The sequence below is a fragment of the Geotrypetes seraphini genome, chromosome 9, assembly GCF_902459505.1.
Source record: "Geotrypetes seraphini chromosome 9, aGeoSer1.1, whole genome shotgun sequence".
Classification (NCBI taxonomy): Eukaryota; Metazoa; Chordata; class Amphibia; order Gymnophiona; family Dermophiidae; genus Geotrypetes; species Geotrypetes seraphini.
Window position 1 is genome coordinate 19,674,715 of NC_047092.1, and position 24,963 is coordinate 19,699,677.

The 24,963-nt window shown below is 44.8% G+C and overlaps 1 protein-coding gene across 2 annotated transcripts in view; it reads left to right on the plus strand.

Annotated features, from left to right (window-relative positions):
* Positions 1-24,963, plus strand: part of TNPO3 (transportin 3) — a 223,501-nt gene that overhangs the window by 89,574 nt on the left and 108,964 nt on the right. For both annotated transcript variants that reach the window (XM_033959585.1, XM_033959586.1), the window contains exon 11: positions 9,709-9,848. In XM_033959585.1, the coding sequence (XP_033815476.1) occupies positions 9,709-9,848 (140 nt within the window). The remainder of the gene's footprint in view (positions 1-9,708; positions 9,849-24,963) is intronic.

A 24,963-nucleotide genomic window follows, 5' to 3' on the forward strand; every position in this document is an offset into this window, starting at 1 on the left:
ACTCCCCCCGCTCCCCCCCTCCACACACACAACTTACAAAGCCATGCAGCAACAGCATCAAAGCCCATTAATTCCCATTGGGCTTTGGTGCTATTACCATGGGCCACCGTGGTAATCTACTTTATAGAAGAGGGCCTAAATCAGATGCTTAACCAAGATGAATTCTGCTATGAACTGCATGTGGGGCCAAGATGTGCCTTAGAAGAGGAGGCAGGCATTATTTAACACTGGTTCACATATTGAAGACATATTTATCTACATCTTATTTTTAAGAACAGTTAGCCTGCTGAATTTTTATAAATCTAAAAATGCTGTTGGATATTTGTTTTTAAGACCCTATTTAATCTTTGTCATGGTAAAGAAGGGAATAAGAGGCGATTGAAAATGGCAAAAACATAAGCCAAAAAGATGTGATCAGTTGGACCAAACACACTGCTGAGTTTCTTGCATGTCTCGTACTGCATTTTCCATTGCAGTATTAAAAATGCAGTATCCAAGGTTTGCCAGATTATGCAGCACATTAAATTTGTAAAATAATTTTGGATGGGGGGGGGAAATCGATATTCAAAGCAATTTAACCAGCCAGAAATGCCTCCTGGTCAGTTAAATATCCTGTTTGGGGCTAACTGGTTATTTTTAGCAGCACTTAACCAGTTAGTTCTGCTTAAAATGTCTAGTAAGTACCTAATTCAAAACTGGCTATTTTGGGGGCATTACAGGAGTGGAGTTACCTTGGCCAGTTAAGTACCTGTATTTAGTTGCTTAAAAGTCAGTCCAATCTCTATAGGGTGGCCCATAGCTGGTTAAGTGCTGAATATCACTTTTAATTGGCTATGGCTAGACAGCTCTGGAAACCTGGAAATTTAATGCCAGACCCTGTACTTAACATAGCATTGAATTTCCAGGCTTAACACTGGCAGCAGTCAGCAAAACGCTGAGCTCTGCCAGCTGAATATTGACCCCTCAGTTTCTCATTTTTCAGCTGTTTATTACAAACTAGTGTTTAAGCCCATTACATTAACGGGTGCTAGAGTCTGTCTGTTTTTTGTTTGGTTTTTTTCTTTGTCTCTCTCTCCTTGGACACTGCCTGTCTGTCTCATTTTTTTCTGTCTGTGTCTCTCCATATGTCCTTAGTGCCTTCAGTGCCTCCTTCCTGTCCTTAGTGTCCCTTCCTATGTCCTTAGTGCCCTCAGTGCCTCTTTCTTAGTGCCCTCAGTGCCCCTTTCTGTGTCCTTAGTGTCCTTAGTACTCCTTCCTACATCCTTAGTGCCCTCAGTGCCTCCTTCCCATGTCCTTAGTGCCCCCAGTGCCTCCTTCCCATGTCCTTAGTGCCCCCAGTGCCTCTGTCTTGCTTAGTGCCCCTTTCTATGTCCTTAGAGCCCCCAGTACCTCCTTCCTATGTCCCCAACACTATCTTCCAGACTTTGTCCCACCCCACCCCCCCTGATGCCAGCCAGCCTGCCTGCCTCTCTCCCATCCCCCTGAGCAGCATGTTTCCATTTAATCCCCCTACCCCCCAAAGCCAACCTGCCTACCTCCCTCCCATTCCACTGAGCAGCATATTTCCATTTAATCCCCCCCCCCGAAGCCAGCCTGCCTGCCTCCCTCCCACCCGTTCCACTGAGCAGCATGTTTCCATTTAACCCCCGTCCCCCGAGTTCAGCCTGCCTTCCTGCCTCCGTCCCATCCCACTGAGCAGCATGATTCCATTTAAACTCCCCTCAGCACTACCGCCACCGTGCAGCCGACCCCACTGACCCTCCCACCACTAGATGGCTGATAAACCTTCCAGCTCCAGCAGCATCCGAGGCACAGTAAACAGGCTGCTTCGTGGCCTTCTACTGCCCTAATTTCCTCTGCCGCGTCTCTGATGATGTCATCAGGGACGCGGCAGAGGAAATCCAGGCCAGTAGAAGGAAGCGAAGCAGCATGTTTACTGTGACTCGGACACTGCTGGAGCCGGGAGCTTTGTGTTCGTCTCGCGGTGGGAGGTTCGGCTGGGAAGGTCAATGGGGATTTCGGGTATGGCGGGTAGGGTTGTCGCCGGGGGGGGGGTAGAGTCGCAGCATGTTACCCGCCGGCGGTCCTGTCCTAGAATAGAACCCTAAGCACGCATGTGCACTCCTGCCGACCAAGGAGCTACGGACGCATGGAACCACCAGGTTAGAAGTGCGCATGCGCGCTAAGGGAATTATTATCTTAGATAAGTAAGCAAGGATTGTATGAAGGTAGTTGAAACTGGGATTCTGGTTCAGTACAAATACTGTATAATCTTTCTACAGTGCTGCTCAGTTGATTGAAGGAGTAGGTATTGAATTTTGTGGTTAATGATGCAAATTCTAGGAGTGGCTATGAAGAGACTATGGAGTGCCTGTTTTCTAAGCTCCAAAATGAAGATGTTTGCTCTTGAGGGAAGCTGCAAAATGACATCCAGAAGGACTAGGAGCTTTGGAATTGACCAGTATACCTTATGCTGAGTCATGTAACTAGGCAGGTTTCAAAAGAGACTAGAAGGAATGGGTTACACACAGCATCTATAAGAAGAAAATATTACAGAAACTGACAGTGTATCTAATTAATAATTTGAGTAGATCATTGTTATTGTGACTGTCTCATTGACCAATGGAGCATGGTCAGTGCTTTGGGCAAAGGTTCTTTGGCTGACTCGTTGGAAGAAGGTAACATTGGAGTGTCCAAGTGAGATGATCCTACAGCTATTTCTCTTCCAGAGAGAAGAGCTTGTGGGAATGATTATTTAATGATTTCAGTGCCAGAGTAGTTCAATGCCAGAGTAATTCGGAATCAGAAATGCAGGTGGCTCCTTAGTCTGGAGATCTTATGCTGGAATTTATCTGGAAGCCCACTAAGGCTTTCCCAGTACATCATAGTAGTAAAACATATAGTAAAAATTACAGCGGTCCATCCAGTCTGCCCATTAGTTCTCATTAAAAATACATGATTAACTTGTCTCTTCTTTGATATGTCCGGGCCATAGACTAAAGTCCACCTGGTATTGTCCTAGGTTCCAACTGCTGAAGTTGCCATCTAAGCTCACTCCAGCCTATCTAACCATCCTGTTGTTTGCAGGATATCTACCCTAAAGTCTGGCCAATAACGCCCTCATGTTCCAAGTTAGTGGAGTTCCTGTTGATGATTCAAGTTTTTTTTAATATTTGATGAATCGCTTATTTAATTTACTAAGCAATGTACAACTTCAAAAAACAGGGTTGTGGAGACAGACAAAATAACTTCAGACTTACAAAAAAAAAACTAATATGAATCGTGGAGGATAGGGGGGGAAGTTACAATTCTTTGTTAGAGAGGAAAAACAGGAAGGGAGTAAACGAGAGGGAGGGTAAAAATTTTTTTTTTTTTTTTTTTGAACCTAAGACTTCTGGTGAAAGGTTGAATGCATCTTTAAAAAGATAAGTTTTTAAGATTTTTTTTAAAGGATGGAAGGTCTTTTTCTTCTCTGATATACGGTGGTAGTGAGTTCCACAGTTGAGGGGCCATAACCGAAAACATATCGTGTCTTCTGGTGCCTATAATTTTCAGGGATGGGACAAGTCTGTCCAATACCGGCTTTAGTTCTTTAATTTATACCATTTGTTTTCTAATTAGAGATCCTCTGTGTTTATCCCATCATACCATTTGTTTTCTAATTAGAGATCCTCTGTGTTTATCCCATGCTTTTTTGAATTCCATCACCGTTTTCATCTCCACCACCTCTCTCAGGAGGACATTCCAGGCATCCACCATCTTCTCACTGAAAAAAAATTTCCTAACATTACTCCTAAGTCTTCCTTCTCGCCACCTCAAGTTATGCCCTTTAGTTCTACCATTTTCCCCTCTCTGGAAAAGATTTGGTTCTGTATCAAAGCGGTTTAAGCTCTAATCTAGTTTATTCAAGTTTCAAGTTTATTAGATTTTAATATACCGACCATCAAGCAAATATCTGGACGGTTTACATTAGATTTAAAAATGACAGATAGGAGTAGGAACAATTGAAGAAATATTAAGTAATTTAAATAATATATAGTGAACATTAAAGACATTAACAAGACGGACTTGACAGTGAGGAGAGAGGGAATGGCTGGGTACAGTTACATTGTAGGTAGAAAAAGGAGAAAGAGGGGTTGGGAAAAAAACATGTTGGATGGGAATAAAATATATGGAATGTTTGTAAAAGAGAGAAATTAGATAGAAGAGAAATTAAGAAGTGAGAAATTAAATAGAAGAGAATGCATCACGAAATAAAAAAGTTTTTAAGTTTTTCTTAAATTTGTCAAGGTGTTGTTCGTCTCGAAGTGGTTGTGGAAGGGAGTTCCACAATGTCGGGGCAGTTACCGCAAAATTTATTTTGCGTGTGTAATAAAACTCTTTTATAGACGGAATCAATAAGAGATTTTGATTTGAAGATCTCAAAGTTCGAGTAGATCACTGAGGAATGAGAAGTTTGTGAAGATATAGCGGCAGGTGAGAAGATTTTATTTTGAATGACAAAAGAATGATTTTGTAGGTGATTCGATGTGTCACGGGTAGCCAGTGAGCTTCTTTTAGTGCTGGCGTAACATGATCATATTTACCTAGGTTATAGATGAGTTTTATTGCGGTGTTTTGTATAAGTTGGAGGCGGCGAATTTCTTTTTGTGGGAGGCCATTGAGTAGGGAATTACAGTAATCTAGGTGAGAAATAATTAGAGAATGAACAAGAATTTTGATAGATTCGGTTTCTAGAATTGAGGTCAGTGAACGAATTATGCGTAGTTTAAAGAAACATGTTTTAACTACCGAACTAATATGGTCATGAAATGATAGGTCTTTATCAATGGTCAATCTCAGCACAATGGAAGTTCTGGAGACCGAGTTCAGTGTAGCAAGTGCTAAGGGCATGCTGTTTTACTGCTTCTAGAGAAGGACAAATTGAAGTTGCCTAAAGTGGGTGCGTTAGTATTTAGTAATGGCAATGACTACAGAGATGACCATTCCCGTCGAGGGTGATACAGCAATAAGACTTACAGGATCATAAGGTGGTGTGCCACTGCTACTTAAACAGACCTTGAGCTTGTAAGCAGCAGTGTGTAATGCTTGTACGTCTAGAACCTATTTGAGATAGATTCAGCATGGTGGGGAAGCAGCAGAGGAAGAACATTCTAAAAAAAGTGGCTTTCCTGGAATCTGCTATGGTATATATAGTGGTTGCTTTATATGATCTTACCAGAACCTTGACTGATCAACATAATGTTGACAAGAGCAAGTCTGTGCCGTTTCAATGCATGGAATATCTAGAAGCACTGTTCAACCCACATCAGGAACAGGTGTTTTTAACCAAGCAGAGGATTTGAAATCTAGAGGCAGAGTTTTAGACTTCATGGCGGCCATCCCTGATCTAGTTTCTTGGGCTCATATGCAGCCTGTGCATAATTCTGTTGCAGTAGTCTCCACAGCACCGGTCTTGTGAGGTCTGCTTGCCTTGGTTGAAGATAGCTAAAATTAGCCTTCGTTCATGGTTATCATTTTGAAATTCAGTCGAGGGGATACACTTTGAGACTCCCAGTTGGGTGTTAACCACCTCAGATGCAAATTTTGTAGGATGGGGTCTCCTTGTCTGGCAATAGAAATACCAAAAACCAGAGCAGATTAACTAGACAATCGCAACTCTAATGATCTACTCCAATTGTACAGTTGGAAATCACTAAAAACTCCACTTACAATTATTTATTCACTGGATTTGGGGGAAGCGGGGTTGGGGGCTGGGGTGGTACGTGGGGGGTCTGCTTGGGAGGGAAAGGGGTCGGGGGTTATGGGCACCTTGTAACCTAGGAGGACATCAGAGTCCAGTCCTCTGGGGGGGCTTGTCTTCTTTACTTCCATTCTTGTCTGCCATTTTGAATTTGTTGGTGTATGGTTTGTTCTTGTTAATAAAAACAGATTTAAACATAAAATTTATTACATTACATTACATTGGTGATTTCTATTCCACCATTACCTTGTGGTTCAAGGCGGATTACACAAGAGTTGTCAGGTTACAAGAATTGTAACATTACATAAGAATTGTCGTAATAATTACATAAGAATTGTCGAGAAGTTAAGGAGATACATGTTGGATAATTAGAAACATTTTATATTGGATATGGGTGGAGTGTGTGGTAGGTGGAGTTTGAGAAGGAACTATTCGTGTTAGATAGGTTTTATGTATTTTGTTGAAGAGTAGGGTTTTGGTTTCTTTTTTATAGGTTTTGTAGTCTGTGGTCGAAGACAACAGATTGGTGATTTGTCTGTTTAGCTGCTTTGGTGGCCATTAGGTTGTCATATAATTTTCCTCGTTTAACATTTTTAGTTGGTGGGTGTGTGAATAGTGAGTGGGTTCTCTGTGCCTGGTTGAGGTGGATTGGGTTATTCGGTTGTTCCAGTAGGTTGGGCTTTCTCTATTAACAGCTTTGAATAGTAGGCAGTAGTATACTCTTGCTTGTATTGGGAGCCAGTGTGAGTCGTCGTATGCTGCTGTAATGTGGTCATATTTTTTCAGTGAGTAGATGAGTCTTAGGGCTGTATTTTGTATTGTTTGTAATTGCTTTATTAAGGTCACTGGACAGGGGAGGTATAGTATGTTGCAGTAGTCTATTAGTCCAAAGATAAGAGATTGTACCAAAAGTTGGAATTGCTTCCTGTCGAAGAATTTTCGGATTTGTCTTAGGTTTGTCATAGTCACGAATGATGCTTTTATTACTTTGTTGATTTGTGGTTGCATGGTACAGCCTCTGTCAATCAGTACTCCAAGAAGTTTTAATGTGGGTTGAATGGGGTATGAGATAGAGTTTATTACTAGGTTTGTTAAGGTTGGAGATTTGCTGTTTTGTAGGAGGATGAATTTCGTTTTGTCAGAGTTAAGCTTTAATTTGTGTTCTGTCATCCATGTTGCTACTGTTTCGAGTGTTCTGTGTATTGTGCCTGGTTATGGTGGATTCTGGTTGGTCGAAGGGGAGGAGAATGGTGATGTCATCTGCATAGCTGTATGAGGTTATGCCATGTTTGTCTAGGTAGGAGCTGAGGGAGGCTATGTATAAATTGAATAGTGTTGGAGAAAGAGGTGATCCCTGGGGAACTCCACAGGGGTTGGACCATGGTTCAGATTTTTCTTTATTTGTTTTAATGTCTGACTTCTACTTACATATTCTTAAATTTTCAAACCATTTAAATTATATATATATTATGTAAACGTCCAGCTGTTATTGAAAAAGAAGAGGTCTGACCAGATCCCCTGATCTAGTCATAGCAAAAGAGGAAGTGTCCCTAATGGGACATTGTGAATGTATATTAAAGGAACAACTATGCCTGGTAATATTGAGGATTGAGCAAGATAAGTTTCATTTACATATTATAGATAAAATAGGTCAAGAATTTAAGAATATATAATTAGAAATCAGACATTCAGCAGATAAGTTGGAATACTACTAAGGTATATAATTTTGAAAATTAATTTTGATTAAGTGGAGTTTTTCAGACCAATAATTGATTTCCAACCATAAGAATATTGCTGCCAAGGTTGTGAAACTTTACATTAGTCTCCCCCCCATTTTTATGGTTTTCTTTACCTTCTCTTTGAGGAAATGGAGAAGAATTTTAGACATTAAGTACTGGCAATGTACCTAACTAACAGTTTGAACAGATCATTGTTGTGACTGGCTCATTGTCTGAGCTAAATAGCTCAGGGGATTTGATCAGCTACTGAAGCATCTTGATTGATAATTGGAGACAAGTTATTTAGAGTTTTATGTGCCTTATGGACCTTGCTCAGTGGCAAGGCAGTCAGTGTTTTCAGACATATGCCACAATATCAGCATATGTTGGTCAACAAGGAGGAAGGAGGAGGCTTTGAAGGCAGCCTTGTCGTTTTGCTGGACTCATGTGATTTGTTTTGCTAAGTTTTTCCCTTCAGTCAAACCAGACCACCTATGGCCTGCCTTCTATTGGTTAGACTTTGAATATTTCTGTTCTCCTTACCAAGACACCTGTTATTCTGAAAAAGTTCCTTGTGTAGGTGTTAATTGAAAAAAAAAAAAAAAAAAAAACAACAACAAACCGTTGGGGGTTAAAGTTAAGAATGGCTGCTCAACATTGCATTTGGAACAGGAAACTTCCTGTGACTGCATGGAAACTTTTATAGGGAAGAACACAACTCTTTAGTCTCTATCTACTGGTTGATGGACGGACATAGCTCATATGTTCTGGACTGGTTTTACTAGGCATAAGGAAAGAAAATTATCAGGTAAGACCACGTTTTTTCCTTTTGGATTTATATTTTAGCTGGTGAAAATCTTGTTTACTGCTAAACTTTTTAAAAAGGTTGAACACTACTTTTTTCTTGACAAAAGTTAAGTGATATAGCAAGTTTAATAAACCATATAAATTCTACAGCCCTAGTTGGAAGGCACATCATTTCTCATCCCCCCTTCTTTACATTACAACTTTTAAGGGCCAGTGTACAAAGCTGCATTACAAGTGCTTTAGCACATACACTAAAACAAGGTTGGTCAATGTCAGTCTTTGAGGTCTGCAACCCTGTTCGGTTTTCAGGATTTCCACAATGAATATGCAAGAGAGATAGTTGCATGCAAATAGATCTAATGCATATTCATTGGGGAAATCCCCAAAACCTGACTGGGATGTGAACCTTGAGGACTGACATTGAGAAATATTTAACTCACAGCAAATATACTGTCCATTACATTAAGTACTGCATTAAATCAGGGCTTCTTAGCTTGTAAATCGCCTTGAACCTGTACTGGATAAAAGCAATTAAGAAATCCTGATTAGATTAACAGAATTTTATGGGGAAGGAGTGAGGGTCAAGCAGTTATTACTGAACAGTCAATTACATCTTCAAAAGTTTTTATTTAACTGTTTCCATGTATCTACTTCTGCACAGTAACACTTATGAATGCCAAGGCTCTTTTTGCCACTGCTGGAGATGCTCCATTTATCCTAAAAACTTCACTACCAAGGTTTTGCTGCTAATGAACACATTAACTGCAAAATCTTTCAGCATATCGGTAAATGGCTGCCCCCCCCCCCCAGAGGTGATAAAACCAGCAATAATGATGACATGTATAGAACACTATTACCCTTAGCTCATTCTGCACTGACCTCACGAAGAAGGCACAGACTAGTCACAAATGTACTGTATTAAGCTCTTTATCTAGTTGGATAAAGTATTACTTGAAATATAGATAAAGTCATATGGGGAAGTAAAGTACCCTATCCAATGTTATATAGCAAGTTAATGGCAGGGCTGAGATTAGAATAGGTTTTAGTCACCTGCTTGAGAAGGTACAATCTGTGGTAGAGCCAGAGTTAGTTTGTTCCAAGAAACTTTTTTTTTTTGGGGGGTGGGGGGCTTGTCAGTGTAGTACTGTGTATACAGGTGTATTAGAGTTTGCAATAATTGCTTATTCAATAATTGTCAGTTGTGCTGGCCCCTGGTGGTTTAAAAGAGGTGGGATACCTGGGTAGGGAGCAGAGAGAAGATCTGTATCTTGTCTTGTCATTGTCCTGGGAATCTATACCAGTATAATCTGACCCAGAAGGAGAGTAAATGGTAACCAGTGAAGTAGCCTTGATTGTTTGTTTGTTGGGAAGGATCTGAGAGAATTCCTGCCTGATTTCCATATTGCTTGTCTCAACTAAAACTTGTGTTTACATCCTCAGGGAGAACACCCCCACACTGGTGGAAGTCCTGAAGGCAGTGGTGCATATGCCAGAGTCGGTGCACATTGCGGTGAGATACACCAGCATAGAGCTCGTGGGAGAGATGAGTGAATTGGTGGACAGAAACCCCCAGTTCTTGGGTTAGTAGCAGACCATTTTTTCTTTCTACACAATGAACAAGTTACATGGAAAGGCATGTCCTAGGGGTATATCATTCTTCTTAAGAGCATGTGCATCACTCAAAAATTAGGAATTTGCTCTCTTTAGTTTCCTTTTGTTAAGCAAATAATTTGTGAAGGATGTAGCTGCTGTCTTCGAATCTGATCAGTTTTTAGTTTGTGCTTCTTCTGGGATTATATGATGAGCATAAAATCTGGGACTTGGGCTATATTTCTAGTGGAGAGTGATTTGCCTCATGAGCCTTCAGTGGTCTGGCATACTGCCTTTTGGCTCTAACTTCAGGCAATCTGGGAGTTCTTTGGAAGAAACACATCCCCTAAAGGGAAATGGCAAAGGTAAGTGCACTGTAAAATTCAACAGCAGCAGGTAGTGAATTGTGACTGAAGGGGGTGGGGGGGAGAACATCTCTACAGGAAGTGAGCCTTTTTCAAATGAAGGAAAACTAGAATGAGAGGGCATGGGATAAAGCTAAGAGGTGATAGGCTTAGGAGTAATCTAAGTAAATACTTTTTTTTTTTACAGAAAGGGTGGTACACTTCTCCCTCCCTATTCGCGGGTTCGGCACTCGCGCTTTCACATATTTGCGATTTTTCGGCTGGTGACTCTGCCCCCCAAATTACGTCATGATTAAAGTTATTTTCTTTAGCACTCTCCAGACCAGTAGAGGTTAATCTTTACAAATGGGTATATATCCAATCATGACCAGCAGGTGGAGACTGAAAACAAAACTGTGGGACAGTATATACTATACTCCCTTCTCTATTTCCCCCAGTCTTCTTTCAGTCTCCAGCAGGTGTTGATGTGATCTGTACCCATCTCCCTTGGTAGGGCTGTTGGAATTTGTTTAGGGGGTTTATAGTCCCTGTTTTTGGCCGGACGGAGCTTGGGCGGGTCCTGTTTGGGGGTTCGTCCGACCTCGGGGGTGTCAAACCCGGCGGGTCTCGAGCGGGGTCCCTCCACCCACTTCCTCCACCTCCCCACATTTTTTTAGAGGAGCCTCAGCAGTAAGCCTTGCCCCCTAAATCAAGCAAGGCATATTGCTTCGAGAGCCTGTGGAGTCTGTTCTGTTAAAAAAAAAAAAAAAATCCTGAGGTAGTGCTGGTCTGGAGGGTTGTTTCCCTTTAAGAAAACTGTAAATTACTGTATTTTTTCATCTAACCGGCACTTTTTTATAGCTAGGTCGCGTATGGAGCAATGAGCACTTCTAAAGGGAAAAAGTGCTCATTGTGCTCCAGGCGCGAGGCACTCGCGGCCGGCCTGTGCAAGCGGTGTTCAGGCCGGTGCGGTAGAGGAGCTCCGTTGGCAGCGGCTGCAGGCGCCTAGAGCTCCCCGCCGATGGTGCCTCGCGAGTCGGCTGGGAGCAGTGGGGAAGCCCGGTCTTCCCCAACCGCCCACGGAGGGATTCCCCGAGCCGCCGACGGTCGGGTTGTTGGGGATTCCCTCTCAGCTGATGTTTTGACAGCTGATGCCGGCTTGCCTGTTTTAGTGGCTGGGACTGTTCAGGTTTCTCAGCCGCTACAGGCTATGGAGGGAGCTTTTTTGGCGGGAAAGTCGCCATCTTCTCAGTCTGGCCCCTCCATTTTGTCTTCCACCTCAGGTGACCTTTCCCCTGTATTGGAAAAACAGGGGCAGGTTTCTGCTGGGTCCCCTGCTGTGGCAGGGAGTCCCTTGGGACCCTCGGGGGGTTTTTCTCCTGATTTCTTTTTTTCCTTGTGCAGAGCCTATTTTCAGGCGGCTGGGGGTCCCGGTTGCGCTCAGGGGGTTTCGGGGAGTGGGGTTTCCTCCGCGCTCCCTGCGGCTTTGCCTCTCTCGTCCGTTGTGGTGTCCCCTCCTCCTCCTCCCTTGTCCAAGCGTCCGCGGGTGTCGTGGGACGAGGATTTATGGTCGGAGGAGTGTGTCGGTCTGGATGAGGACCTGGACCTTTCTGAGGATTTCCAGGACCCTCTCGAGGGGACGGCCGCTGGCGGCGGGTTGTCGGGTTTCTCGTCCTCCGGCGAAGAGGCGTCAGTGGTGCGCCTTTTTCAGAGAGATGAGCTGCCGGACCTGATTCAACAGGTTTCTTCGGTGTTGCGTTTTGAGGATGCGCCGCCGGAGACTCCGCATGTGGGGGACCCTCTGCTACGGGGGATCCGTTCCGTTTCCCGCTCTTTTCCTATGCATCAGGATATTCGGGATATTATACTGGAACAGTGGAAAATGCCGAAGGCGCCGTTTCGTTTGGCGCGCAGCATGGCTCGTTTGTATCCCATCCCAGAGGGGGATCGGGCTACTTTAGCATCGCCAGTCGTAGACGCGGTGGTCTCGGCGATTTCTAAGCGGCATACCGTGCCTGTTGAGGGCGGTTCTGCCTTGCGGGACTCGGAGGAGCGCAAGTTGGAGAACATCCTTAAGCAAAATTTTCAGGTCTCTGCTTTTGGGGTCCAGGCGGCTATTTGTGGGGGGCTGGTCGCTCGCGCCGTGTTTCGGTGGGCTGAGCGTGTCCTGGATCGGGAGTCTGATGACTGGTCTCTGGTGGATCAGGAGGTGGCGAAGATTGAGATGGCTGCCTCGTTCCTCTCAGATGCTCTTTATGACTTGGTGCGGATCTCGGCTAAGTCTATGGCCTTTGGCGTGGCCGCGCGGTGTATTTTGTGGCTGCGTGCTTGGGCGGCGGATGCTGCGTCCAAAGCTAAGCTTACTAAATTTCCCTTTCAGGGGTCCTTTTTGTTTGGGGAGGAATTGGATAAGTTGTTTCAGACTCTGACGGACTCAAAGGTGCCCCGTCTGCCTGAAGACCGTGCCCGCCCTGCGTCTCGGGGTGGCACTGCCCGAGGGCGTTTGCGGGAGTTTCGCAAGTATCGCCCTGGGCGTGGGGCTGCTACTTTCCCGGCTCCAGGGTTTTCCCGGGGTCGGTTCTTCCAGCGCATTCAGCCCTTTCGGGGGGCCCGTCGGGGGGCAGGGAATACCTCCGCCGGTTCCCCCGCTTCCCGTCCTGCACAATGACTCCTTGCCGGCGCCCCCTTTGGTTCTGGTGTGGGCCCGGCTGCGCGAATTTTTCCCCAAATGGGCCGAGATCACGTCCAATCAGTGGGTCCTGGAGGTGGTGCGGGACGGTTATGCCCTGGAGTTCGCCCGCTCTCTGCCGGACCTTTTCCTCGCCTCTCCATGTCAGACTCCTTGGAAGACGCAGGCTTTTCGCCAGATCCTTCAGCGCTTGCTAGATCTCAAGGCAGTTGTTCCAGTGCCCCCTCCGGAGTGGGGCACCGACAGGTACTCCATTTACTTTGTGGTGCCCAAGAAGGAGGGGACCTTTCGGCCCATCCTGGATTTGAAAGGGGTCAACAGGGCTCTCAAGATTCCCTCTTTCCGCATGGAAACTCTGCGGTCGGTCATTCTGGCGGTTCAGCCGGGGGAGTTTCTCACTTCTCTCGATCTGACGGAGGCCTACTTGCATATTCCCATTCGGGCCTCTCATCAGCGCTTCCTTCGCTTTGCGATCTTGGGTCGGCACTATCAGTTCTGTGCGCTTCCCTTTGGTCTGGCCACGGCTCACCAAGGTGATGGTGGTCGTCGCGGCAGCCTTGCGGTCGGAGGGCATCCTGGTACACCCCTACCTGGACGACTGGTTGATTCGGGCAAAGTCATTGCAGGAGAGCTCCCGGGTTACGGCTCGGGTGGTGGAGTTTCTCCAGTCGCTGGGCTGGGTGGTCAACCTTTCCAAGAGTCGGTTGGTCCCAGCTCAGCGTCTGGAGTACCTTGGGGTTCTGTTCGACACCTCCTTGGGGAAGGCCTTCCTCCCAGAGGCCCGGGTAAGCAAATTGCAATCTCAGTTTCGCCTGCTTTTGGCGTCCCGGTGTCCTCGGGCGCGAGATTTCCTCCAAGTCTTGGGGTCGATGGCGGCGTCCCTGGACGTGGTGAGGTGGGCGCGGGCCCACATGCGTCCTCTTCAGTATGCTCTGCTCCGGAGGTGGTCTCCCCAGAGGCATGGTTTGGATGTTCCTGTTCCCCTGCGAGGCATGGCGCGCTGCAGTCTGCGCTGGTGGCTCCGGACCCCTCACCTGGTTCAGGGGGTGGGTCTGGATCTCCCGCAGTGGACGGTGCTCCTTACGGATGTGAGTCTCCTCGGTTGGGGGGCTCAGTGTTTGGGTCACTCAGCTCAGAGCACCTGGTCCACGGAGGAGGCCTCCTGGTCGATCAACGTGTTGGAGACCAGAGCGATCCGTCTGGCGCTGTTAGCTTTCCACTCCCTTTTGTTGGGCAAGTCGGTCAGAGTCCTGTCGGACAATGCCATGGCGGTGGCTTATGTCAATCGTCAGGGGGGCACCAAGAGCACTCAGGTGGCACAGGAGGCGGCTCGGCTCATGGTTTGGGCGGAGTCACATCTTCTGGACCTCTCGGCCTCTCGCATAGCCGGGGTAGAAAATGTTCAGGCGGACTTCCTCAGTCGTCACTTCCTGGATCCAGGAGAATGGTGTCTCGGCGCTGTGGCGTTTCAGTTGATAGTGCAGACTTGGGGGCAGCCCCTGATGGACCTGATGGCCACGAGTGGCAACGCCAAAGTGCCCCGCTTCTTCAGTCGTCGCAGGGACGGTCTGGCCGAGGGTCTGGATGCTCTGGTCCATCCGTGGCCGACAGAGGGGCTGTTGTATGTGTTCCCTCCTTGGCCATTAGTGGGCAGAGTACTTCTTCGCATTGTTCACCATCCGGGTCTGGTGGTTCTGGTGGCTCCGGATTGGACTCGACGTCCGTGGTATGCGGATCTGGTGAGGCATCTGGTGGCGGATCCTCTTCCTCTGCCTCTCTTGGACGATCTTCTGACGCAGGGTCCCATTCCCATGTTCGACCCGTCTCCCTTCTGTCTTACGGCTTGGCTCTTGAAAGGGGTCACCTTAGTAAGAAGGGATATTCAGATAAGGTGATCTCTACACTCTTGGGGTCCCGGAGGCTTTCTACCTCTCGGGCTTATGTGCGGGTTTGGCGTCTCTTTGAGGGGTGGTGCCGGGCGTGGGGAGTGGTCTCTTTTCGCGCTTCCCTGCCTAACATTCTAGAGTTCTTGCAGGATGGCCTGGATAGAGGCCTGGCTTGGTCTTCTCTCCGGGTTCAACTTGCGGCCCTGTCGGCTTTTTGAGGGTTGGTGACAGGTCAACGTTTGTCGGCCATTCCTGATGTGATTCGCTTTTTGCGGGCGGCCAAATTGCTCAGGCCTCCCCTACGGCCCTCGGTTCCCTCTTGGAATCTCAATCTGGTTCTTTCTGTTTTGGTGCGCCCGCCTTTCGAGCCGTTGGATGGCTGTTCTTTCAAGGACCTTACTCTGAAGGCGGTCTTTTTGGTGGCCATTACTTCCACTAGGCATGTTTCTGAGCTACAGGCTTTCTCTTGTAGGGCTCCCTTCTTGGAGTTTTCTAGGGAGCGGGTTGTCTTGCGGCCTGTTCCTTCCTTTCTGCCGAAAGTAGTTTCTCCTTTTCATGTCAATCAATCGGTGGTCCTCCCGGTCTTGGGTGGTCGGGAGGGCTCTTCTGAGCAACGGCAGCTTCGCAAGTTGGATGTCGGTCGGGTCCTCCGCTCTTATGTGCAGCGGACCCGTGAGTTCCGGAAATCCGATCATCTCTTTGTCCTTCTGGCGGGTCCTCGTCGGGGGGCTGGCGCTTCTAAGGCTACTATTGCGCGCTGGATCAAGGAGACGATTGCTTCCGCTTATCTTCTGAGACAGAAGCCTGTTCCGGAGTTTCTCAAGGCTCATTCCACTCGGGGTCAGGCAGCTTCTTGGGCTGAGTCGTCGCTCGTGCCTCCAGTGGATATTTGTAAGGCTGCAGTTTGGTCTTCCTTGCATTCCTTTGTTAGACATTATCGGGTTGATGTGCAGGCGCGTCGGGACGCGATATTCGGTGAGCGTGTTCTGGTATCTGCCCTTCGGGGGTCCCGCCCGTGAGAGGGACTGCTTTGGTACATCCCATTTGTAAAGATTAACCTCTACTGGTCTGGAGAGTGCTAAAGAAGGAGAAATTAGGTTCTTACCTGCTAATTTACTTTCTTTTAGCTTCTCCAGACCAGTAGAGGTCCCCACCCTGTCTGTCTGTTGTTGTTGTTGGGGCTGTTTCGCGGGCAGTTTTTGTTTTTTGCTGCGGGTTCTAGTATTTTTCTAGGGCCGGGGAGAATTGAAGAACAGCGGCTGTGGCTCGGCTGGCTTAGCTGGCGAGCTGTGGGGACATTTTCCTTCGGGTATTTCTCCTCTGCATTTTCCAACAGCACTTGGGTATGTTAATTGTTACTCCTGTTCGGAGTATTGTTTTCTTTCTGTTTTTCCAGTTCTTGATTCTGCTTGGCTATTCGGCAGACTGATGGAAATAGAGAAGGGAGTATAGTATACTGTCCCACAGTTTTGTTTTCAGTCTCCACCTGCTGGTCATGATTGGATATATACCCATTTGTAAAGATTAACCTCTACTGGTCTGGAGAAGCTAAAAGAAAGTAAATTAGCAGGTAAGAACCTAATTTCTCCTTACTTTTGCTGTACTGTAAAAAAAAGTTTAGTGTTTACCAACATTCACTCTGCTTCCATGCTTTTTCCTACAAAATCGAAGTTTCAAAACTTTCACCCTGAAAATCACTGGTTCACAGCGTGCACGTCATGATTAAAGTTCCTTTCCTTTTGCTGTAATGTAAAAAAAAGTTTAACTTTTACCAATATTCACTCTGCTTCTTTGCTTTCTCCTACAAAATTGAAGTTTCAAAACTTTCACCCTGTAGATGATGTGGAATAGTCTTCCGGTAGATGTGGTGGAGACAAAAACTGTGTGAATTCAAAAAAGTGTGGGACAGGCAAGTGGGATCTCTTAGGAAGAGGATGAGATAGTGGATGCTGCGGATGGGCAGACTGGATGGGCCATTTTGCCTTTATCTGCCATAATGTTTCTATGTTTCAGATAAAGGCCATGGTGATCTTGTTCATGGCCCAGTGCAGTGAGAGAACTCATGGAAATTAATGAAAAAGTTAAGAGGATTAATTAAAATTAAGTGGACTCCTGCAGTTAGAGGAGATGAATATCCTGCTACCTTTTTGCCATAAACCCTGTATTTATGAGCCATGAAGGTATCTACCAAGAGAGTCCACCAAAAACTAGAGGAAAAAAATATTGCCGTAAAAAAACAACCAAAATGAATTTAAATTCCCCAGTTTAAAGATCAAAGTAAAGAGGTTCATGAGTAATAACATCTTAGAATAGTTGAGAGTTTCTATGAGAGTGGTTTGAAAAGTTTGGTAAAGAGCACATTAAACAACATAGTCTCCATCGAGGGCTCTTCACTTAATCCAGCAAGTTTACAGATTTTTCATATGAAACAAATGGAAACTCGCTGGACTAAGTGTTTAGCTTGCTTTTTTTACCAAAATTTTTAAACCACCCTCGTAGAGAAAGAAGAGACCCTAGATGAGAGCACCAGAGGAAAGATGTGTGCAGGACAAGAGAGAAGAGCCTCAAGGATCAATAGAAGAAAAGCTGGTGCAGAGAAAGAGAGAGCACAATAGAAAGGTTGGTAGAATAGAAGAAGGAGGCAATCTAGAAAAGAGTGCAAAAAGAATTCTGATGCAGAGGGAGAAGCAATTGGAAAGGAACAATAGAACAAAAGCAGATAGTGGAAGAAGAGTCTTGGAACACAGTACTAGAAGGGAGGTTGAGATAGAGATGGAGACAAAAAGATTCAGAAATACAGGAGCGAATAAAGGACAGGCTAAGAAGTCATCTGAAAAAGAAGCAAAGGAAAGACCCAAAGGTGGAGAAATTTAATATGCTGGGTTCCATGAGAGGGAAAGATTACCCGAGAAACTTAAGACCTTGAGTAAAGGTTATAAGTAAGCTGAGTAACTTTTGTGTAAAGGGACAATGTATTGATATTAGCAAAAATTAATCAAATACAATACTGTGCAACAAAAATCATTTCCAAGAGAATTTTGCTAATGAAGACCAGAGGAAAAAGTCAGAGAACAAATTATCCTTGGGAGAAAAAACACATTCAAAGAAAAAATTGAATTATTACAAGCAGAGGTGTCCTTGACAGACTGGTATCTAAAAGGATCGAGATCACCAAACTGAAATATGCTATGTTAGTGGAGGAAGACCTTAAATTCATATGCTCCAATAGTAAAATGAAAGTAGTGGTTGAAGCACAAATACTGTGGAGATGGGGGTGGAGTAAGACATCTTATACTGAAACTTAGGGCTCCTTTTACTAAGCCACGTTAGGGCTTGTACACGCTAGACTTTAACGCCAGCATTGAGCTGGCGTTCTAGAAGCGTAGTGCGCGGTAATTTCTGCGTGCGCTAAAAATGCTAGCGCATCTTAGTAAAAGGAGCCCTTAGTAAGTAAAACAAACAATTTCTGGTTTGTTGCCTTGAGAATGAATGTGACTGTTGCGCGGACTGGACGGACCACCCAGGTCCTTTGTCTGCCGCCATTTACTATGTTACTATGTTATAATGAACAGGGGAACAGATTAGTGCAGTAAATCATGCACAAGAAAAGCTGATACACCAAAAATCTCTAGAGACTTTCTGCCAACAAGTTCCCATGAACTGATAGCAATCCCCAGCTATTTATTAAATCTCTAGAGATTCCTGGTGTATCTAACCAATATTAATCAAGTAGTGCAAACTTTGAAAGCCTGCAGGTTTAAGGTAGTTCCCAGAATTGAGAGCAGGTCTTTTCTTTCCAGTCAGCAAGTCAGAGGTAACATCATATTTACTGTTGGTAGATGACTTGAAACTTAGGGCTCCTTTTACTAAGAACATAAGAAGTGCCTCTGCTGGGTCAGACCAGAGGTCTATCGTGCCCAGCAGTCCGCTCACGCGGCGTCCCAACAGGTCCAGGACCTGTGTAGTGGTCCTCTATCTATACCCTTCTATCCCCTTAGCCTTCAGAAAATTGTCCAATCCCTTCTTGAACCCTAATATCATACTTTGTCCTATCACGCCCTCTGGAAGCGCATTCCAGGTGTCCACCATCCGTTGGGTGAAGAAAAACTTCCTAACATTGGTTTTGAATCTGTCCCCTTTCAACTTTTCCGAATGCCCTCTCGTTCTTGTAGTTTTCGAGAGTTTGAAGAATCTGTCCCTCTCCACTTTCTCTATGCCCTTCATGATCTTATAGGTCTCAATCAAGTCCCCTCTAAGTCTTCTCCATGGAAAAGAGCCCCAGTTTTTCCAGCCTCTCGGTGTATGAAAGGTTTTCCATACCCTTTATCAAATGTGTCACTTTCCTCTGAACCTTCTCGAGTATCGCCATAGCCTTCTTAAGGTACGACGACCAATATTGGACGCAGTACTCCAGATGCGGACGCACCATTGCCCGATACAATGGCAGGATAACTTCTTTCGTTCTGGTTGTAATACCCTTCTTGATTATACCTAGCATTCTATTCGCTCTCTTGGCGGCCGCTGCGCACTGTGCTGACGGCTTCATTGTCTTGTCCACTATTACCCACAAGTCCCTTTCTTGGGTACTGTCACTCAATAGTATCCCTCCCATCGTATAGCTGTACCTCGGGTTTTTGCTTCCTACATGCAAAACTTTACATTTCTCTACATTGAACTTCATCTGCCATCTCGTCGCCCACTCCTCTAGCTTGTTCCGGTCCCTTTGTAATTCTTCGCAGTCCTCTTTAGTCCGAGCACCACTAAATAGTTTGGTGTCGTCTGCAAATTTTATTATTTCGCACTTTGTCCCTGTTTCTATATCATTTATAAATGTATTGAATAGCAGCGGTCCGAGCACCGACCCCTGCGGAACACCACTCGTGACCCTCTTCCAGTCCAAGTATTGGCCCTTCACTCCCACCCTCTGCTTCCTACCCACCAACCAATTTCTGATCCATCTGTGTACGTCTCCTTCCACCCCAAGGTTCTTCAGTTTCCGAAGTAGGCGTTCATGGGGTACCTTGTCAAAGGCTTTTTGGAAATCTAAATATACGATGTCCATCCGTTTGTTAATTCCTTCAAAGAAGTGCAGTAAGTTCGTTAGGCAAGATCTCCCCTTGCAGAAGCCATGTTGGCTTGTGATTAGAAGTTTTATTTCTTTCAAAATGCTCATCGATGCTGTCTTTTATCAACGCTTCTGCCATTTTCCCCGGAACCGAGGCCAGACTCCCTGGGTCTCTTCTTGATCCCTTTTTAAAAATGGGCGTAACATTGGACATCTTCCAATCCTCCGGGATCACTCTTGTTTTCAAGGATAGATTGCAAACTGCTGTAGTAGTTCCGCTATTTCCTCCTTAAGTTCTTTCAGAACCCTTGGGTGTATTCTGTCTGGGCCCGGCGATTTGTCAGTTTTTAATTTTTCTAGCTGCCTGCGTATGTCTTCAAAGCTTATTTCCATGGATGTTAGTTTATCTGTTTGGTCTCCTTTGAAGATTTGCTTTGGATGTTTCCTCTTTTGTAAATATAGGCGAAAAGAACATGCGATAGTGGTTTTAGCGCACGCAGAATTGCCACACACGCTTGACGCTAATGCCAGTATTGAGCAGGCGTTAGGTCTAGCCACGTAGCGTGGGTTTAGCGCGCTCTAAAATTCTGCATGTGCTAAAAACGCTATCGCAGCTTAGTAAAAGGAGCCCTTAGTTCAGTGACCATCAATTAGCAAAACAACTCTATGTAGTGAAAAGTTTCCCAGATAAATCAGAATGAACTTTAGGTCTGGATAAATGTACTAAGGTAACCTTCCTAAGGGGAAAATTGAGCAAAACTGAAAGCATTTCTCTGACTTAAAGGAACTTGAACAGGAAGGGAAAGAGGAATGAGCCACAATCCAACTCAAATCTCTAAGAGAAAAAATGAGCAAAAACTATTACAGGGGATTTAAATCATTAGTATTGAAAAATGTTATTAACATTACAGAATAAAATACATGCCGTTAATCAGCTGGCAACTCCCATATTCTTGTATGCCTTTGGAGTTGTAGACTGGCATTTTAAAGACCTTGAAAAACTGGATGTTTTGAACAAGGTTTCAGATTTCAAATTTGACATACCACTTATTAGAGTACTAAGAACCACAATCCTATAAGGTAATTTATAAGGATCTCTGCATGCCAGTTCTCCAAGCTGAAAATGGAAGAGGTCTCTTGGGGATTATACCTAAAGAGCTACTAACATAGGCATCCAGGCTGCCTTAAGTGTTGTCATATCCAGATATGTAAAAAGTGTTGAAATATGAAAGTAATTGTCTAGAATCTATATTCATCATTAAATTTGGGAAGTATTCTGACAAGTAAGGAAGGAGAGCTAATCCATCCGTGTATAAAGGGGAGGAGGTAGCAGAATTTGCAAAACAAGAATTTTTTTTTTTTTTTAATGTATAGGTACACCACTGATTTTCCAGAACCCTCTGGTTGCAAAACCTTACCGGATTAACTGTTTTGCCAAACCAACAGTGGTCACCTTTATAATAATGGTAACCCACTATTCCTGTGCAAATAGCATACGATTATTCATGGATGAGATAAGCACTTCAACTCGCGAGGAGTTTGCAGAAGACATCAATTGTTTTCTTTCTGCCCCCTTGTCTTTCTGTGCAGTGCCCCCCTCTCAGCCTTAACTTCTGCAAGCAAGTTGAGAAGATGTCTTTTCATTTTATATATTTAATTATTTATATTCCGCATATCCTACAATTTATGCAAATTACAAATTATTCAGATACTCAAGCATTTTTCCCTATCTGTCCCGGCAGGCTCACACTCTTATCTAATGTAAGTGGGGATCAGGGTTATACAGAGTTCCCAGATAAACATGGCCTATCTGTGTAGAGCTTTGGTAACTTACATGTCTGTAGGGGAAGCATAAGATGGAGGGCTTCTCTTCCCTTTTCATCTGCTCTTCAACAGATTTTTTTATTTTCAGGATTTAATTCGATCTTGTTTGAGGCTTTCCTGTGCTAAGAGGATCCCAGTAGTCCTGGGAGAGCTGTGCCTGGAAGGGCCAGATGGGGTCTGAAGCCAGGAGGGCTACACTTTTTATTTTATTTTTTTAATAATTATTCTTTATTCATTTTCAAATTAAACAAGTGCACAAAAGAATATATTATACAAATTATTCCACAATAGCACATTAATATCTACCACATAAAGATCTAGTGATACAATAACTCCCCCCTACCACCCATCCTTCATCACATTTTCAATAGAAATATACACAAATATACATCATATTACACAATAGAATACATCATATTACATAATAGAATATACATCATATTATAACATATTATGTAAAATTATTCCCAACTCCCTCCCCCCTTTAGTGTGCTTAAAAAGAAAAGGAAAAGAGAAGAATTGATGACTATTCATCACAATATTTTGCCAATGGCCCCCATATTTTTATAAAGTTAGTATATGTCCCTCTTTGTATTGCTATTGCTCATTCCATTTTAAATATATGGCATAAATAATTCCACCAAAATATGTAACTAAGGTTACTGTGATTTTTCCAATTATTGGTTATATGTTGGATGTCAACCCCTGTAATGACTAATAAAAGCTTGTTCAAGCCTATCCAAGAGGTTGGATAGGCTGGGGCTCTTCTCTCTGGAGAAGAGGAGGCTCAGGGGAGATATGATAGAGACCTTCAAGATCATGAGGGGCATAGAGAGGGTGGATAGGGACAGATTCTTCAGACTGAAAGGGACAGCGAATACGAGGGGGCATTCGGAGAAACTGAAGGGAGATAGGTTCAAAACAAATGCAAGGAAGTTTTTTTTCACCCAAAGGGTCGTGGACACTTGGAATGCGCTACCGGAGGAAGTGATCAGGCAGAGTACGGTACAGGGATTCAAACAGGGATTAGACGGATTCCTGAGGGATAAAGGGATCGCGGGATACTGAGGGAGGAGCTGGGATGTAACACAAGTATAAAAAGCTAACCAAGTAATGAGTATAGAAACCAAATCAGGTCGTGCATGTGCAAGACCGGAAGGTTAGGACTTCGATAGGAAGACAGGACTTAAATGAGAAACCAAGGTGGCAAGGGAGCCTCTTCTGGTGATACAGACAGGTCGTGACCAGTCTGGGCCGCCGCGGGAGCGGACTGCCGGGCAGGATGGACCTATGGTCTGACCCGGCGGAGGCACTGCTTATGTTCTTATGTTCTTATATGATGATATTTGACTCTTTTTCCTAATCATCATGCCAAATAACACTGTATCATAAGGGCTACACTTTTAAAAGAAGCACCTACCTGGCTGATCTACTCTAACACTTGGAGCTCAGGAATAGGTTTCCTGGGATCAATGCACGTCCCTCCAGAGTCGGGCACTTGTGCGCATGCTGATCTGACCCTACAACTGGCTGGGAGGCTTGGCAGATGTTTGCTGCATCCCCTGCCCCCTGAAGAATCATGAGGGGTCAAGGGTTTCAGGTGGAACCTGAATAAAAGCCTGAAGAGACAAGCTGCTAGAGCTTGCCTTGCTTATCTAAGGTTGAAATCCCTTCTCCATTTCCAGCTGCAGTGAAAAGCTGATGCAGGCACAGCACATGGCTGATCTGTGAGTATAGCTCATTACTGCCTATAGGAAAATTGGGGTGGGTCTGAAGTCAGCAAAACTAAAAGTTTCTGTGGGTATCCCAAGGGTCTCCCACCTCCTAAAAAACCTATTTCAGCAATTTTCAACATTTGGTTTTGCTCCCACAGCAGCAATCTTGGATTTCCCAATTTTATTTCTAAAGCTTCCTCCTGCTTCAGTATTAAAATTGATTAGTATGGACTCCTCAGGTGGTTTGGATCCCATATCTTGCCACATTTGCACTGGATGGTTAGAAAAAGAGTGTTCTTGTGCTACTTGAATAAATTTGTATAAACCATTCTGAGCTCCTTTGGGAGAACTGTATAGAAAATTGAATAAATAATGTGCCGTGGGGCAGGAGCCATGGGCTTAGACCCCTCTAGTCACTTCATGGGTCAGGGGGGACAGAAAGCTCAAGATTCGGGTTCTTAATGCGACTTGACATCACCTGTGAAGTGCTTTTGCACAGATGCCCCTAATCCTGAGAAGAGATGTGGTATACCGGCAGAGGTCCTCAGAGGGTCCAAGTCAGGTCTTTGACCCTGATTTTGTGACTTTGGTGTTTTCAGCTTACCAGAAGCATAAAGTATTGTCTGTGTGTCAGCCGGTTAACTCTCAGAGGAGTTTATCTCCATAAAGTGAGTTCTTGCTGCAACCAGTAGACCTGCAGGAACTGGAGGCCCAGTCAGAAAAGGACTGATGATTTGGGGTCTGGATGCAATCCCACTGCTCTCCCACAATGCATTCTCCCTGGACCCCCTACTGGATCAAAACGATTGGTTATGCTCTCTGGATCTCAAGGAGGCTTACACTCACGTTCCCATTCACCCAGCCTCTTGCAAGTTTCTCAAATTTCAGGTGGGAAATCATCATTACCAATACAAAGTTCTGCCCTTCGGTCTTGCATCATCTCCCAGAGTTTTCACCAAGTGCCTGGTGGTGGTGGCAGCAGCCTTGAGAACTCATGGATTGCAAGTCTTTCCCTGTCTAGACGATTGGCTCATCAAAGGTCCTTCATCTCAAGGTGTTATTGTAGCAACACAACAGACTATATTGTTCCTGCAAAATTTGGAATTTGAAATCAGCTTCCCCAAATCTCAATTGCAGCCTTCTCAGACTCTTCAGTTCATCGGAGCCCTCCTAGATACTATTCAGCTCAGGGCGTTTCTTCCTCAACAACGTCAAGATGCTTTGATACAGTTTTGCCATCAAGTGTCCCTCCTTCCTTCACTCTCAGAGAGGCACATGACGGTCCTCCTACAGTTCACGTGACTCCTTTTGCCAAACTTCACCTCTGGATCCCTCAGTGGTCGCAGGCTCTTGATCCGCTTTCCCAGCACATTACAGTAACATCTTCTCTACGGCAATCTCTTTAGTGGTGGATGCTCTCTTCCTATCTTTCCAAAGGTTTGCTGTTTCAAATGCCCCCTCATCAGAAGGTTCTCATGACAGATTGTTAACTACGCTTGGGGAACTCACCTAGATGGTCTCCGTATTCAAGATCATTGGTCCGCCACAGATCGTCGCCATCACATAAATCTGTTGGAACTCA